Below are 18,717 nucleotides of genomic sequence, written 5' to 3'. Positions count from 1 at the left end.
GCTATAAAGTGTGCTTGCTACCCTGTTTCCCCGAATATAAGACATCCCCTAAAAATAAGACATAGTAGAGGTTTTGCTGAAGTATGAAATATAAGGCATCCCCCGAAAGTAAGACATAGCAAAGTTTTTGTTTGGAAGCATGCCCGACGAACAGAACACAAAAAAATAAGACATCCCCTGAAAATAAGACATAGCGCATCTTTGGGAGCAAAAATTAATGTAAGACACTGTCTTATATTTGGGGAAACACAGTATTTTCTTTTCAGCCAGAAGTGGATAAAGGACATTCTCCTTCTCGCTCTGCACTGAATGAAGCTACCATCAATGAAATAATTTAGAATGACAATCTTGAATTCTTACTGTATGTTAATTCTTCTCCAGGTCTCTTACGTTTCTGATCACCCCTGAAACAAAATGGATAAATTATACAAAGTTAGTATGGCTGAGGTAGATCCTGTCGCTATCCTACCTCTCTGTTTGAAGTCTTCCTTCAGTCTGAGAACCCTTCTTCCAATGAAGAGGAAGAACCACAATGAAGAGCCACTCCTTCAGCTGAAGGAAAGCTTCAAACTCTTATCAAGTGAAGTGGGAAGATAGAGATAAGAGCGATGCCTTTAAAAACAAAACCATTGACAATCTTTTAATGTGTGCCATGTATGCCAGCAAGAATAGTATTTATTTACTTCATTTATACCACGCTTTTCTCACCAGTGAGAACCAGCAACATTCTCCCCATCTCCATTTTATTCTCACAACCACCTGTGAGGTAGGTTAAGTTGAGAGTATGTGACTGGCCCAAAGCAACCTAGCAGCATTCCATGACAGAGAGAGGATTCCAACCTTCATCTTCCCAAATCCTATTCCAACACTCCAACAACTGGCTTTGAACAATATGGGCAGTTCAAGGAAAATGAGCCTTAGAATGAGTAGTCCTTGCAAAAAAGGTAAGATATATCTCTGCCATTTTGAGCCAACTCCTGAGTTGCCCACATGCCACTAATAGAATTTTTGTGAGGTCTGAACTCACTGTGTATCAGTAATGAGGAACCAAGAAGGATGCACAGATGACATGTTTGCTTTAGGCTGGCAATATGGGGATAGGAAGTTGCATCACAATCTATTGGTCCTCTACAGTGTTCTTATTTCAAAGGCTTCCTGAACAGAAGTAGTAGTTTTGTTACAGAACAAACATCAAGCCCAGAAGCACCTTAAATATGCAAAATATTTTCCAGGGTATTAGCTTTCTCAAGTTAAAGCTCACTTCAACTGATAACACTTCATAGCAGATAAAGCAAGCTTTCATTCACAAAAGCTGAAAAAACTGATGGCCTCTATAATGTGCTATGGAACATATTTTTTGTTCTGTTACTGTAGACTGACACAGGTATACCTGAAGTTATATCTCAAAACATAACATAGAATCAGGCCCTTAATTATGAAGAAGGAATTCTAGAAAAAGAAGGTTTTGTCTTTTAGCATATCAACTAAGCACGGCCAAAATGTTTACAGGCAATGCAATTTTACATTCTACTCCATCAATGTTAAAATCTCTCTTGAGATTCTCTGTTTTGTATATTACAAGGCCCTAGGCTACATTTTGTGTATGACTATGACTATATGTACATTTTATTTATACAAAAACACACAAATGAACACACAGGGACTCAAGAAACTTGTGGAAAGGGTGCATTCCTGCCCCCTTCACTTCTTTCCTTCTCCTCCTTTCTATAACAATCTTCTCCCTCCCTCTTTCACAACCCCTCCCCTTCTGTAAATCTTCCTCGCCTGTCTTTCTCCTCATCTCCTTTGTCCAACCACCCTTCTATTTCTCCCCACACTTTTCTCTGTCATTATCCCACTCCCCTTCTATGTCAACCTTCTCCATCAAGTTTTCCCTCCCCTTATCTGTCAACGTACCCCCTCTCTCATTTGCCTCCTCCCCTTCATCAACCCACCCTCTCTATTTCTTTCCCATTCCCTTTTCTGGCAATCATTCAATCCCTCTACCTTTGCTTATTCCCGTCAAACCACCCCTTCTCTGACTCTCTCCTCTCCCTTCTGCTTTTCCTTCTCTTACTTTGTGTCTCTCTTGTGTAAGCTTTTCTGTCTCTTTTCCTTCATGCCTAATATCACTTGTCTTCCTCCAAGTCCCATTACTCTTTCTCCTGCTCCCATCACTTGAATCTTAGCTGCTGACAACCCCCTACAGGCCATCCTTTCTTTCCAGATGTCCTTCCCCATGTACACACTGGCTGAACATCTTTGACTGTACTTTCTCTTCTTTAAGGGAGTTCCAAGACTGTGCATGTAGGAACCCTGCTAGGCCGTCCGCCCCCGCTCCCCCCCGCACACACACCCCACCTCAGTCAGGTCAGCTCCCTGGATGCCTATCTCCACACCAGTCCAAGTCAGAGTGGTGGAAGTTGTGCCATCACTGGCTGTGATGGGGAAAGCCATTCCAGCCATGTTGGCAATAGGGGAAGCTACACCAGACCTGGACAAGCAAGTGACAGAGGAAGTCCCTCATCGTCTCACCTATTCAATGACAGTGGCAAATCCTTCCCAACCAGCCTGCAATTTCTTTTCCTCTCCTCCTGCCCTGACCAGGATAAATGGCCAGCAGCTAATGGCAGTGATTAAAGTGGGCCCTTAAAATGCCCATACTGAATTACTGCTGCTGCAATATTCCTCCTCCCTGCTGCAGTTGCCCTGACTGGCTTAGCAGCTAGTGGGTGTGGCTTAGTTGTATGGGCTTTCCCATTGGTCACAATGTGGATTTCCAAGTGAGCATCCTGTGACTGCTGGGTAAGTCTGGGGTCAGTTCTGCAATGGGAGTGCCACTCCTACACATTGATATTTCTTGTAGTCCGGTAATGACGCTTCAAGCAGTTTGCACCACTCTTTACCCTTTCCTTAGTCAAACCCAACAGTGGCATATATATGCAGACTGGTTTAATTTATAAAAGCTGCAGAATTCTATGTTGGAAGAAAGGGACTGTACGCTGTTTCCTGCCTCATCCTGCAGAAGGGGTTTTTACTAGCGAGCTAGTGGCTAGATAGGGACTTAGGAATTTGTCACCTTTACTCTATCATGCTGAGTCTATCCCTTTGATGTAGACTGATACTCTTAGGGACTTCCTCCCTTGCTTCCGCCTTCTTCTCGGAGACCCTCTCCATTTTACCTCTTACCTTCACCATGCCTAGGGAGAGGATGTGTCTCCTACGCATCCGCCTCCATCCAGCTAGATTAGACTAGATAGTGAACCTATCTCTACAGAATGGAGTTCACTAATAAATTCTCTTTTTATTAGATAAGAAACTACAAATGACTCTGATTTTCTTTTGTGTCTGAAGTTCTCTCTAGCAAGCTCAACCACGTGTTTGTACCCAGGTAAGCTTCCCTGTGTTTAGCCTCTGTGCCACTCTGCTACTTTTCAATACACACGCACCAGGTGTGGATCTCCCAACATGCTACATACAGTATTTTGAATTATGTTACCCCATTGAGCCACCCAAGTGGCATGCAACTTTGTTCTCTCCTCCATTTTCATATTTTCGTAACTATTACTCTGTGAGTTGGGATAGGCTGAGTGTATGACTGGCACTAAGGTGCCCAGCAAGCTTCCATGCTGGAACGGAGGTTTGAGCCTGGCTCTCCCAAAGCCTAGTGCAACACTTTAACCACAACACCACATTTGCTCTCAAGATCTGGAAATCACAGTGTTACAGCTTTTGCAAGAGCTTTGAGACTTTCACCATGATAGCTGTGAGGTCAATAAGTCCAATGGTTAAAATGCCCAAAGTATGTTATTGTGGGGCATGCTGTGAATTAACGTAATACAGTTCTGTTATTTTCAGCTAACACTTACCACTAGCACTTTGCTTTAACATTCATTAGTTAATTAACAGAGACGCAATAATCAAAATCGCTTTTCAGTGGAAATCTAAATGCAAAATTCCACCAGAAGTATAACTGCTGAAATCTTTCATTACACAGTTTCTGACCGTACACAGGGGTATTGGTTTGGGGGTTTTTTAGTCTTTCAATACTATTGCAAGTTAGAGTTAAAATTTAGAGCATTAGATCAAGAATTAATAAAACGGATGAAAACAAAATAGGTAAGCTATTTAGCAGTGGCCTTCAAAACTATCACTGTTATCCAAAACAGAAAATGAACTAGGGATCTGGGTGGATCCACTGCCAGAGGCAAGAATTTTGAGTTGATCTGCTTTCTGACTAGTTGGTAGCAATAACCCATGATAACATGCTCTCCCCATCAAAGCAAACAAATTTCCTGCTTGTTTATCTACAATGATTTCCCTCATAACTCCACTTGGTTAGTATAATAGTGGAGTTTTACAACCTTAAGTTCCCTTTAGTTTTTTCTACTCAGATACCAGTAGTAAAGCTTTTGAATTCACTATATCCATGAAGGGTTTTTACTAAATATCTTAAATCACACTGGTATACCAGTGAAAGACACTGGTATGCACACCAAGACAACTGTCAGTTTTTACTTTATTCAATTCACCATTAGTGAATGGTATGCAAGAGTTAACACTGTTGTAACATACATATGACTCACAGTTATATTATTTTTCATTGTTAAGTGACCTATGGCATTATAGATAAATTATCTTCCTGGAGTGTTGCCAATGGTAAATCCCAAATGTAAGGTTTAATTTATCCAAAGTCTCTAAGGAAAAGCAATTTAGAATTTTCAATTAAAATGAAACAAACTTCATGATCAGATTTCCAGATTTAAGCGATTAGAGGTAATTGTGTAGTTTCAAATATTTTTACTGGCAAATGCGGAGGCTGACAAAGCCAGTCATTCTGTGAGACTGGAAAGGTTCAAGTACAAACTTGAAATAATCCTGCAAAGAGAATTTATACAATTGTTGGCAAAAGTCAAATATATATATAAATGGTATCAACAGACAGTGGACAATATGGAGCACAAATAGTCCAGTTTCCATTCCTTCCTCCACTACCACTTAAAACCCAGTTTAGAAAAGTTTAAATTAAAACAAAATAAAATGTTTTTAATTGGAGAAAGTATTGGTCTTATTTGGACCATAAAACAAAACTTGTGATCAAGTTTCTTTATTAAATTATTAAATTCTAGACTTTGGGGTCTTGTGGTATGATATAACGGTACACAAGGCAGTAGTGTTACCAAGGCTAAGGCAGATGGGAGTCAGCTCAATGGGGGGGGGTGTCCCTTGACGACCCTCTAAAAGTCACAGCAGAAGATAGACAAGATAAAAGTATAATTAAAATATAAGATAAGATTATTTATTGTTATTATATTCATATAACAGAATTAAGTGATACTGTAATGGTTGTCCTGTTCACATATTTTTAAAAGTGGATTATAATACTCTTCCCTCACGTCTCCGCAGTGAAATCATGTGGAATATCCCTATGACATCTTAATTCTGATTCCTACAATTCAGATATCCCTGTTCTCTGAAGTTAAAGAAGCACCCAAAGAAAGTGAAGATTGTGTCTTGTGCTGGTAATATTCACACTATTGCAGGAGTTATTCTTGTTTTTCTTTTGCTTGTACTTTTCAGTTCATACAGTGTTTGTTCTCCACCCAAGTTGTTCTGAGAGTTCGTGATAAATTTGTCCATAAAATCGTATGTCATGAGAACTGGGACTACGTGGCAATAATTCATGTAATTACAGCATTTCCCCCAGTTCCAATAATCATGAAAATTGTTGGTCATATCCACAATTTTCCAATTTACATGTTATATTTTCACATACAAGCACCATTTGTGTGAGAACAAGACACTATTGGAACAGAATAAATACAGAAGTTACCTTTGTGCATTAATTCAGGTATTCTCAGGGGCATACAATTCCTAATCTATGAAAAATGGCTATCTTTCTGCTCATTAGGGTTATTCATGATTTGTTCAAAAAGCACCTATTTGCACCATTTCCCTTTCATCGATGCAAGCAGACAATAAAATTGATGGCAAGAGAAAAACAACTGAACTTACACCTTACCAAGACTCATATCTAAAATGTTCTGAATACTGTTCAGGCTCCCACCCTTAGAATACTAGATTGTTAAACTTCCTGAAGTATGTGATAAAATAATCTTCTCACAAACAAATGGACAATACACACAGCTGGATCTAGTACTGCATTTCCACAGGCGCAAGGACTGTGGAAACATGCTGGATCCATCCCATAAAAATGCAAATGGTATTATGAGAAAGTAGTTCCAAAGGACACAGTACTATAATTCTATGATTAATGTGAGAAACACTCTGGAAAATCTGGCTCCACATTTACCTGGAAAATCCTTCCTGAATAAGTTCTTGTTGAAGTTTCTGGTCTTGAGCAGCATATTCTTCAAGTTCAGATTCTACTGCAGGAGGGAGGATGTTTGGAATAAATTTAGAAAATAAAGCTGGTGCCATATGAACCCATTCTGTGGGGAAATGGAAAGTAAAAGTGAGCAGAACAAAATAATTCCTGGTTGTCAGGTACACACAACCTTTAAGGCAATTCAACGACAGGCCTTTGGCCGCATAAAGGAAGAAATCTAACTTTGCTGCAGGCAAAGCGAGAATGCTAACACAAAACAAAAGAACAGGTACAGTGTCTTTTGGTCCCAAGCCAACTTTCTGAGAAGAGGTTACCAGAGTGAAAGAGCACTTTCCCCCATCTTCCTACTTTGAGCAGCAACTATTACCCTTCCGAGATATGTTTGCTGGTTCATGCATGAGAACTTCTACAGTTGACTACTGCCATATGTTCTATACACAGTTGCTCTTGAAGACAAATTTGATACCTTTGCAGAATGCTGATCACTTGTCTGGTACAGACATTATGGCCATAGTTCCATAGACTCAAAACAGTGGCACTGGCTACCAATTTGCTTGCAGGTTGAAGCTCTTCTCCATATAAAATCTAGTCAACAATGCTTGCTGATTGTTCCCTCTCCAAGTTGTATTAGGAGTATGATGGTAAGTAACGTTTTTTCCGGCAGCAGCACTTACCTGATAAAATCACTCCCAGAAGAAACAAGAAAAGCAATATTTTTGCAGTTTTGCAAACTTTCCCCTTTAAACTGGCTTTTAGTTTGTTATAGTAGTCTATAAAAACTGCTTTTATATACTACTTTTGGTACAAGTTCTGAACTTGATGTTGCAGCAGCAAACCTTTATTGGCATAGACAACAATACAGCAATAGTAAAGAACTGATTTTTTAAAAAAAAATACAATACTGAAAATAAATGTTAAATGAAAGGAAATCTACTGGCATTTAATCATTTCCAGGAGAAAATCTGCTATTATCATATAGAGAGATGGATCAGGATTGCCAGGCAAGTAGTATAATCTAAATAAATCGGGGAGATCGGGTAAGCGTAAAGGAGTAATATGCACATACTTGGATCTGATTTCCTTAAATCTGGGACAATATAATAATTGGTGGGTGAGAGATTCAACTGAGCCAGTATTACATGGGCACAATCTCTAGACTTTTCTTGCTTGTTAAATCTGCCACATAACAAGACGGAAGGCATAACATGAAACCTGGCGAACATTATGGCTCTCCTCTGAACAGGGTTTATTAAGCAGTACAGGTAGTATGCCAAGTGGCCCTGTTCAAATGGGATAGAAAAATACAGGGGGGAGCAAGTTTTCTTGGCTGCAGTGATTAGGGTAGAGAACTCTCTATCCAATAGTTGACCTTTTTAATTTTGTATAAGCTTCTGAATAGGACAAAAGGCAGAGTGAATCCACAGACAGTCCAATAGAAGCCATTTTTTCTTCAATTATGGAAAACCAGGGGTTGGAATGGGTTAGTAGGCTGTGGACCAGGGAATTACAGTCTGAGAGAAAATGAATTCGCAGCCAGAATTTAAAAGCCCTCAGCCAAGCAGTTGATTCCAAGGAGTTTTGTCCTAACTCCAGGCAAAGGGCTGTGTAGGGCACGCAACTCATGAGTCCAGTTATCTTATGAAAAACATTGGATTGAAGGGAATTCAAAGAGTGGTTAACAGCTTGAATCCAAATTGGGACTCAGTAAAGCAAACTCAAGGCATTGGCATTGAAAAATTTGATGGCAGGAGCAATAAAGGAATGGTCTAACCCAAACCCTACTGACCCACCAACTTGTTAAGTTTATTTTTCATTTCTTGTAATTGTTTCACACTTTGAGAACCTCAGTTGGGCAGAATGGTGACATAAAAAATGTTTTAACATTTTTTAAAAGGCCATCTTCATTTAAACTAGTACTTTAAAAAATGTAATTTCTAGGATTTCAAATTCCATCACAGAACACAAAAGCAGTAAGCAGTATGGATAATGGCAAATAAAAGTCTTCTCTATCCAACCAGGGATTCAAATTGATTAGCAAGAATCGTACCGAAAAAACAGACCCACGTATGCTGCTAAGTGGCTTCCGTGTATTATATACTCTAATTATTACAAATATATATAAAACACAATTTTAAATAATGCTTTTTCACTTTCGTTACAGGTAAACTCCTTTGGAAGAGCCACAGCGATATTAGTCCATTGCGCTGGGCCAACTCAGTTCGTCATATAAGGATACGATCTTCACTGTTGTCCTTTACTCCTTGTACATTTTCATCATGTCAATTGGTTCCAAATATGAATATATTTCTGGAATTGTTATTCTCAAGATGTGTATTTATACTTCTTATCCGTGACTGAGTCCGTATGTCGTCTCCCTCCGGAGTCTATTTCTGAATGACGATTAAAGGAGCCTTGTCTCCACTTCGGAGAGTTCGTTAAAGCAGAAGCTACACGCGTAAATATAGCTTTTCGAATGCCTTCCTCAGTGCTCCATCCGACAGAGCTTGTCCATCACTTGAATGATGGTAACAGGAGGCACACTGGAACATGATAAGCTTTGCCCCACAAAGGGGAGCTCCACTCCACTTTGCTTCCAGAGCGCAAGGCGGGACTTCCTGAACAAGCGAAAGAAACCGCTGTAAGGGCTCGTCGTGCGGAGAGGCAGTTAGTGGAGGATGAATTCCAATGACTGTTGAATGGCTGCTAACCCATGATAAGCTTATCATGTTCCAGTGTCTTGCTGCAACAATCCCCTGGTATTTGCTGCACTTTGCACCGAAGAGGATTTGACACACACCAAAAAACTGGTTTGCAATAGGAAGTTATAGACTATTGTTGAAAGAACAAGTTACCTGGCCTAAGCATATATAATCCTTTCACAATGTTTGCCATAGTGGAAGGGCTTATCCAAAAGGGCGTGGACTGAGCTTCTAGAAGTAAAGCTGAAATGAGAAAAGAAACCAATTTACAAATTAAATTTTAACGCCAATTACAGAAGTTTTCAGTACTTCCTGCTTTCTGACAGAGATTGGTTCATGCAAAATACTACCTTACCATACAATCCTTATAGGAGAACAACTCAATAAAGATGCCACCTAGAAATTTTTAAACCTTCCGTTTATTTTTATGGAGAATTCTGGTGTTCTGAAGCAGGTATACCACTGAACTACAGATACCTTGCCCAGGCCTGATTAGTTCTGAGTTAGTACTTGACAAGTAATTTTGCTAATGAGGTATGCATGTTTCCAAACGTACAAAATGGTCACAGACTGAAGGGCTAGAGGAATTAACACTGAACTGCAGCAACACTATTTTCAGAAGTCCCTAAGGCTACTCATTCGCCAGAACAAAACATCTATCCATGCTTTTCTAGAAGGAAGCAGTGATGCACAGCAGTCCTATTATCCCTCTTTCTTTGTAGATATAAGTGAGTCTCATAGAGACTCATAGAGACTTTAAAAACCTGCAGCTTATTTCTGCAGACAATTCTGCCTTCCCGAACACTAACACAGCTCGCTCAGGACATTTTTTTTTCAGCACAGCAGACCTGCCTTTTTCCACTTATCCGCAATTTTAAAATAATTATTGTGCACAATTAATTTATTTGCATAGTGTTCTCCATTCAAAAGCTCAGACCTAAACAGTAAAAATGTCAGTCTAAATAACGGTGACGTATCACAAATCGCTCCTTGCCCCCCCCTCTAGATTGATCAATAATAGTGACAGCCTGCTGTAACACTTATCATAAGTAAATACGTAATTTAGTTTTTTGCATGGAACAAAAAACATAGATTCTCATGGTACTACTTCAGACACCCTCATTCCTTTTCCATGTGGACACTTACTTGCTATCCCTCCATGCAGAAAGGCTTCTGCTGCCATAAATAACAAGGAATTCCCTAGCAAGCCTATTCTGGGATGGATAAACTTGTCACTAATCTAAGCAGGGGACAATAAATTGATCAGTAAATGGTTCCTTCAGGTAAGAAATAAGGCGATGGAATGTGAAGGTAGGGAGGGAATGATGGATTTCCACTGAACAGGTAAACAGAGACAAATAATGAAACACTGTCAATTTGGAAAGCCATAAGGTAGTAGTAGTGTGTGTTACAGAATCAACTAAAGCATCCGAAGTTTGGAGGATCACAACATTGATTCACTAGCCCTCAGGGGGAATCTGCCAAACATAGAATGTGAATTTTTGGTGAGAAAGAGGAAAGATAAACACTGCCAAGTTTTCTAGTGTACTGAAGCAGGTGTACTGCCATGCTGGAGACACCTTGATCAAACCTGATTTGTTTTGAGTTAGTGCTAAGTAATTTTCCCAACCATGTACCGTATATACTCATGTATAAGTCAAATTTTTCAGCACATTTTTAATGCTGAAAAAGCTCCCCTCGACTTATATGTGGGTCATTAAAAAATGTTGTGTGTTTTTACTTTGCCGGCCAGCAGGGGGTGCAGTTTTTATGCTAGAAACACCAAAATTTCAGGGCACCCTCAGAAGACACTCCTGATGATACCAGCCAAGTTTGGTAAAGTTTGGTTCAGGGGGTCCAAAGTTATGGACCCCCAAATGAGGTGCCCCCATTCCCCATTGTTTTCAATGGGAGCTATTGGTAGATGGGGCTACCCTTTTGAGGGTCCATAACTTTGGACCCTCTGAACCAAACTTCACCAAACCTGGCTGGTCTCATCAGGAGAGTCTCTTTATGATACCAGCCAGGTTTGGTGAAGTTTGGGTGAGGTGATCCAAAGTTATTGATCCCCAAAAGGGTGCCCCATCCCCCATTGTTTACAATGGAAGCTAATAGTAGATGTTCCATTTCTGATAATATCCCTCTTAAAATCTAAGTTGAGTTACATTTGGACATACAGATGATGATGAGGAATCCAGTTTTGAAGGTTTTTAACTCTTGTGTTTTAGCTTGGTTGCTGATTGAGCTAAGGTTTTTGTACTTTTAAAGTTATTGTTGATACCATATTGTTCTTGTTGACCCTCTTTTCCATTTACAGAGCCAGTTTACTGTTTTTCTTTGAAATAAATATTCAAAAACATTTAACCTACTGATGCCTCAATTGATGTAATTTTATTGGCATCTATTTTTATTTTTGAAATTTACCAGCAGCTGCTGCATTTCCCACCCTCGACTTATACGCGAGTCAATAAGTTTTCCCAGCTTTTTGTGGTAAAATTAGGTACCTCGACTTATATGCGGGTCGACTTATACACGAGTATATACAGTATGTTTCAGCAATCTTCTAGAATGGAACCATGGGGATTTGAAGTACCAAATGATTAATTTATATATCTCAATGAGGAAATTTCCAAACATATAAGATAGTTACAGTCACCGGTAGATAGTTACAGTCACCGGTAGATCCAGTCTTCAGTTACAGGAAATAATGAGGGTGCATATTACTATTTTGTTTTTTAAATAAAGCTTTGCAAATAACTCTAGGACATTACTTCCCAAGAGACTTTGGAATAGGGAAGCTTTGAAGGCTATGCTAAATTAGCTTTCACAAAGAAAGCCAAATGCTAGATTAGATCAACGATATAAAACACCAACAGACCAAATATGTTGTACCACACTTAAAAGGAACTCCATGAAGCATGCCAGTCGTCTCCAAAGAAGCAAGGCAAGTTTTCCCACTACATAATACCAGCAAGGATCTGTGTGTCATGTCTTGTTTTCTGGTGCATATGACTATAGACTCAATTTCATTTCCATTCCCCAACATACTAAGAACCACCACCTCCCATCACTTGACCTCTGAAATGATATCTGAATGGAGCTACTACATAATTTGCTGTTCTTTTTTAAAATATTTATTAGAAGGTTAAAACAAAGTCCAGGAAAATTGAAACAGATACTTTGAAGAAGCTACTACAATCTTTGATACTCACATTTTCCATCAATAAAAATAATGAACAAAACAACATTTATGACATATAACTTAAAACCAATTTTTCTCTGTCCCAACACATCAAGTCAATTAGTAAATCATGAGGCAAGCTTGCCCACTAAATGATTACAGGGAAGTTTGTCTATAAATAACTATTATGGGGCTTTAGGGTACTTATGCTACTGATACCTTCTTCGGCCCATTCTGGTCCAAATAAATGTACGTAGATAGTTTAACAAATTTGGGTGTACCGCTAATGTACCTTTCTACCAGTTCTTCTTTTCCATTTATATGCTTCAAAATTTTAACACTACAATATGCGAGAATCTAACATGGCTCTAACATTTCCAAAAAAGTAGTCAAGCGTTTTACTTACGCATCAGGCTGTAAATGTGCTTTTCTGCAACATGTTCCGTAAACAGTTTTATAAGGTCATTTCTTAAGTCACGGTTAAGCTTTGTTTCTATGTAAAACTTATTCTGAAAAACAAAGGAAAAAACCGACAATAGCTTTGGAATGGAAGCAGCACAGAGACCTTTGAACACACCTATAGAAGCTGCATTGTGTTCCCTTCTCATGAATGAGCAACATTTCAGCACACAATACACAATAAATACGGCAGGGAAACAAAAGGAGCTTGAAGACAAGCAGCTGGAGGTTCCTAAGTGGTAGCTGTTGGAACTCAAGGCTGATTGAAAACCCTGCTCCCTAACCCTAGGGATTTAAGAATGCTAAAATAGATGCAACAGTAAAACCATACATTTTTTTGTATTGTCTGTATCCTCACATACAAGGGAGAATCAGAGTTCTGTTTCATTACAATAAAAAATAGCAAAAGAAGTAGAGACCTTCTCCACCTTACCCTGATTGTGTTATGTACCTGAACCCCCCCACATAAGTCCAGTTCATCCTAGTTATATATCTTATATATCATAATGTCCTGCTAAAATCTTTTTTAATATTAAAAAAGATTATAGCAGGACATTATGATATATAAGATATAAGATATGTAAGATTTTAGTAGGACATTATGAGAGTCATTCCATGGGCAAGAATGCTGAAAGGGAATGAAAATGAAGAGAGGTGTGTGGAAAAGAACTTTTAATATGATGGGAACATCACCAGTTGAAGTCATGACTGTAGCTTAGGAGCCTCCACCCAGTTTAATAACACCTGCAGCAGTTAACAGGCACTGGAGCAGCTGCTAATGATGAGTAATCAAAGAAAGTATATTGGGAGGAGATCAGGAGGTGGCCAAGGAGGAAGATAGTGGAGGCTTCACTGGTAAAAGTAAAAGTTTCCCCTTCAGTTGTATCTGACCCTCGGGTACCACTGCAAGCAGTGATTTTATAGGCAAGCCACTTTTGTGGGGTAGTTTGCCATTGCTTTCCCTGGCTATTCTTTACCCACTAGCTATGAGCTGGTTACTCATTTACTGACCAAGAAATGGATGGATGGATGGATGAGTTGATCATGAGCCAGCTGCCAGGATATCTGACTCACAGGGGTCTCGAACTCCTGACCGTGTGAGTGGCAGTGCAAGCACTTAACCACTACGCTTTGCGGCTTCTGTACGCTTCACTGGTAAAAAGGTCTTTTCTGCCCTGGCACAGTTCTTAGGAAACTTTAATCAGTATACTGAAAGGCACTGATTTTATTTGCTTCATTTCTTGTTGTTTTGGACTATTATGAATAAACGTCGTAACTTGTTTATGAACCCTGGCTGGTGTAAGCCCTTGTTTTCTGTGGAGTGGCTGGAGAGGAAGAAGCTAAGAGGGGAGAAAAGTTACATTTACCGGCAAGCCCTCATCAGTCTCCTCAGAGACAAGAGGCCTGAGATGAGGGGCCAGAGAACTTCCAGCTAGCAGAACTTCCGTACAAGAGATTCTCTTAAAACAACAGCTCTTGCAAGTTCAGGTCATCACGGTTTCAACAAGATGAAAACATGGTAGGAGATCCAAAAAATCAATATGATAAACAGATAACTCTACGATGAGCTGAGGAAGAAATAGGAAATGCTCAATAAATGGATGGAAAGACATAACTCTACAGAAGGGTATCTGAGGGCTGCTAGGTCCTGAAGGTCAGCCATTAGAGAGGCCAAAGCTCAGAGTGAGCTGAGGCTGGCCAGAGAGGCTTGCTATGACAAGAAAAGCTTCTTTCAATATGAGGAGCAAACACAAGGCAAAAGAGGCGACTGGCCTGCTACTGGATGAAAATGAAAAAATTCTGACAGATAAAACTGAGGGTTCAATGCCAATTCTGTCTGTTTTTTCCCTGACCAAGTGAAAAGACTCATCTAGAGATACTAGTGGACAAGACACAGTGTCCAGTCAGCTGGTTGACATTGGCTGAGAGATTGTTGCTGAGAGGAACTGGCTACATTGGACGAGTACAACCCCCCTGGGTCAGATAGTGTGCTCCCAAGAATGCTCAAAGAATTTTGTTGAGCCTTTGCAAAACTGTTGCCCATCATTTTCAAGACTCCTGGAGAATGGCAAATAAGTCAATCAGAAAACAACGTAAGGCAATATCTCAAGAGTTTAAAACAGGATTTTATGCAACCAGATCTTAATTTAAGAGCAGAACTACAGAAGGAGTTACAGAATATTAGATCAGAATTACCATCAATCATTAATGGAGAAACCCAAAGAAGCATATTAGACAAAGAAATAATACAGATTTATTCACCGAAAAAGCAGTTATGAGAAAAAAAATACAGTACAATGAGATAAGGGCTGAAGTTTCAGAAATTCAAGGAAGAGGGGAAATTCCAGGTATCCCTGAAATAATAAACAAAAGAGACCTCAAAAAATAATTTGGCAAGATCCTGCAGAAATACATATGAGGTGGTGAGAACCTTTCTGATACTGCACTAACTTTGCAGAATTGGTTCAGGACTTATTGCATACTATTGGGAAAATACAACCTGCTTTAGAACTATTTCTATCTACAGCAAATATAATTACAGAAATGGTGACTCAAATAAAACAACTGACAATATGTCTCACAAACGAAGCTTTTTCTGAAGATTCAATCATAGATTCCAGAGAAATATCATCAGGAAATCTAGACTACAAGAAAAGTCTCCAGAAAATGCTAAAAATGAACAATCCAGAAGACACCAAGAAAATGGATTAAAAAATATAAAAAGCAGGGCCTTTTTGTTGTATTAATATACACTGAAAGTTTAAGAATTATCAAAGATTAATCCTCCAAAGGGTTTTAAAAATGAAATGGCTTTGATGCAAGTAGGTTGTTTTGGTGAAATGTATTAGAACAATAGTATGAACCAATCTTATATTTACTAACTGTAGAGTTTTGTTGCCTTTACTCCGAAATCTGAAAGAACTCCATTTAATAGAATTATAAAGAAAGTATGAAAGTATATTGATATATGGCTAAAACGGACTAATTTTATGAATAGAAGATTTGAATATAATCCAAAAGTGGAATGGGAATCTTATATTAATCATTTCCTCCTGCACATTAATAATAAGCTTATGCTTTGCTAATAAAATTGTGAACATGTGAACACAAATAATGTTATTTTAATAAACCTAGCTTTTTATTATATATAGATTATCATAAATAACTCTAAATTAATGAGTATGATGAGTATAATAATATGTAGAAGTTGGTAAATGAATGTATTAAGTTGTTCTAAGCATAAGCATAAGCATTTTATTGTCATTGTGCACGCACAACGAAATTTACAGCAGCATTCCTCGATGCACACAATTTCAGACTCATACATCATCCTCACTTTCCCCTTCCTCCCCCATCCCTACACAGCCCCAAATACATCAATATGAAGCAGCGGACTTTAGCATAGCCACAGCTCTAGAGTATAAGCTGTCTCTAAGCCTCTTTGTCCTAGTTCTGAGGGCCCTGTATCGTCTGCCAGATGGTAACAGTTTAAAAAGAGAGTGTGCTGGATGAGACGGGTCCCTCAGAATATTTTGGGCTTTATTTAGGCTTTGGGAATTATAGATTTCTTCCAAGGAGGGAAGAGGGCAGCCGATAATCCTTTGTGCAGTAGTGATCACCCTTTGGAGCGCCTTCCTATTCGCCACTGTGCAACTGGAGAACCATACACAGATGCAGTAGGTTAGGACACTCTCTATAGCACAGCGGTAAAAGGACACCAGAAGTTTTCCATCTAGTTGTTGCTTCCTTAAAAGTCTCAGAAAAGTACAGTCTTTGCTGGGCTTTCTTAACCACCGCGGCAGTCTGTACGCCCCAGGTCAAGTCCTCTTTAATCATAACGCCCAGAAATTTAAAACTAGCCACCCGCTCCACTTGATCTCCATTTATAGTCAAGGGCTGAATTTCTGAGCTATTCCTTCTATAGTCCACTATGAGCTCCTTTGTCTTGTTAGTGTTAAGAACCAGGTTATTTTCCCTGCACCATGAGAGCAGTCGATCCACTTCATTCCGATAGGCAGACTCATCCCCTCCAGAGATGAGCCCCACCACCGTTGTGTCATCAGCAAATTTGATAATGGTGTTACTATGATAGACAGGAGTACAGTCATATGCATAAAGGGTGAACAGTAAAGGACTCTTCTATTTTGAATGTAATTGATGTTTTTTCAAGCTATTAACACAGATTCTTATAATGTTTTTACTGTATCTCCCCTTTTCCTTTCCCCTTTTTTCCTCTTCTGAATTATTTTTTCTTTACATACAGATTTTTTTTTAAAAAAGAGATGCTTGATTTTCATTTGCCCTCCTTTCTAGTTATAGCCAACAGAACACAACATAGTATTCATACCATAATTGCCTTAATACTAAATCCAAAGAAAGTAAAATAATATGATCTCTTGTTTCGTCAAGACCTCTGGTCAAAGGAAGTTATTGTTCATTAAGGAAAGGATAAACTCTTGCTGAAATAATTACAGATTTTTAAACCATAAAGCATCAGGCTTGCTTGCATGGAAAAAAACACTGCCGTCATCATTTTAAAAGCCTTTTCCAAACCTTCTAGATTTTACCACAGAACATGTACGATCTGTAACCGCAGAAATGTAACAGACAGCCAAGAGATCTACTACTACTCATTTCACCATCCCCTGTATCAAAAATATAGTTCCTGATCACTACAGTACCCGTACCTCATCAGTTCCTTTCTTACATGCTATTGGCCCAGTTGAAATGTTGTTCAGAGGACTTACCATATATATGAAAAGAGGCACAATGCTCTGTAATGCTCCCATATACTGTCCGAGTGCTACGTTAAACCTTTCAACGTAGAAATCTGGAGGGCTGGCCTTCAAGAGAAATTACAAATAATAGTTATTTTTAGTAAAATAATCTTGGGAGGATCCTAGTTGAAGTTGAAAACTAAAAACTTTAAACCATATCAGAGATTGGAAGATACGATTATGCAATCAATAATGTTCCTAATTTATTCAATCAAAGTCTACATACTTGGAAGCAAAATCCAGCTGACAAACAATAGAGGGAACAATGCCAGACTACATCTGTATTTGCAAACATGAGCATCTTATAGACTTAACTCCCTGCAGACTTAACCACCAGTCTGCATGCATGTGTGTATATAAAACCCACAAAGTACTTTACCATTTAGCATCAATAAAATTGATATAAACATTATTATTAAAGAGCCTCAATGAAACTTTGCTTTGGCAGAACCGACATTAAAATTCATCTTCCATTCTACATTCATACTACAAATGGTGTCACACTTACTGTCTTTAACAATGCTTTTACCAAGAAGAGTTTGGCCTTGATGGCTCTGAGAAAAAGACCATCAGTCAGAACATGCGAACAAGTGAGGACAGGTTCACAGCAATCATGAATAAGAATGCCATAATTAATCTGATCAGATGCCTCTTGTACTTCAATATACAAAAGATTCATACAAACACTCAACAGGGAGTTTGTTTGTTTGCTTTTTAGTTATCCGCTCTTGTTCATAGAAACCTGTTAGGTGAACTGACTACAAAACCTAAAACTATTACAATGAAAAACAACCACACACAAGGTTACTGCATCAGAACCATATAATGAGGAGTCAACGAGAACATGTATATCGATATACAAAAATACAGCACAAATCAAACAAAGCAACAGCAAACAAACAGTGAACAAAAATGGGATGAAGTTGACAAGCAAATCATATACAAAAAAATCACACGAACACTCAATAGAGTTTTGTTTTGTTTTTAGTTGCCAGTTCTTGTTTATAGAAACCTGTTAGGTGAACTAATAGCAAACAAATAACAGACAAAAATAAGCTGAAACTGACAAGCTCAAATACCACAGGAAGAACAGGTAAGTCAGTCAGTTTTCAGTCAGTTTTATTACGGCCATTAGGCCAGCAAAAAAGAATAGAGAAGAACAAGAAAAAGGAAGAACAATAAACAAAAGAAAAATCGAATTTGTACAGAAATCCACGATACAGAATCCACACAAAGAATATCATCAGCTTG

General features: G+C 38.7%; 1 protein-coding gene across 2 annotated transcripts in view; it reads right to left on the bottom strand.

Annotated features, from left to right (window-relative positions):
- Positions 1-18,717, bottom strand: part of CACUL1 (CDK2 associated cullin domain 1) — a 46,758-nt gene that overhangs the window by 5,430 nt on the left and 22,611 nt on the right. Inside the window, exons 4-8 of one of the 2 annotated variants that reach the window (XR_007245268.1) lie at positions 17,437-17,532; positions 12,636-12,738; positions 9,202-9,291; positions 6,314-6,452; positions 470-612 (exon numbers count right to left, since the gene is read on the bottom strand). Coding sequence is in view for 1 of the 2 variants with exons in the window: in XM_048505862.1 (XP_048361819.1) it covers positions 361-404; positions 6,314-6,452; positions 9,202-9,291; positions 12,636-12,738; positions 17,437-17,532 (472 nt within the window). In the remaining variant the exon portion in view is untranslated. Of the gene's footprint in view, positions 1-360; positions 405-469; positions 613-6,313; positions 6,453-9,201; positions 9,292-12,635; positions 12,739-17,436; positions 17,533-18,717 lie in introns of both variants that reach the window. The other variant, XM_048505862.1, reaches the window with a different exon arrangement.

Source organism: Sphaerodactylus townsendi, linkage group LG08, assembly GCF_021028975.2.
Source record: "Sphaerodactylus townsendi isolate TG3544 linkage group LG08, MPM_Stown_v2.3, whole genome shotgun sequence".
NCBI classification, from domain to species: domain Eukaryota; kingdom Metazoa; phylum Chordata; class Lepidosauria; order Squamata; family Sphaerodactylidae; genus Sphaerodactylus; species Sphaerodactylus townsendi.
This window is presented reverse-complemented; position numbering and strand designations above follow the sequence as displayed.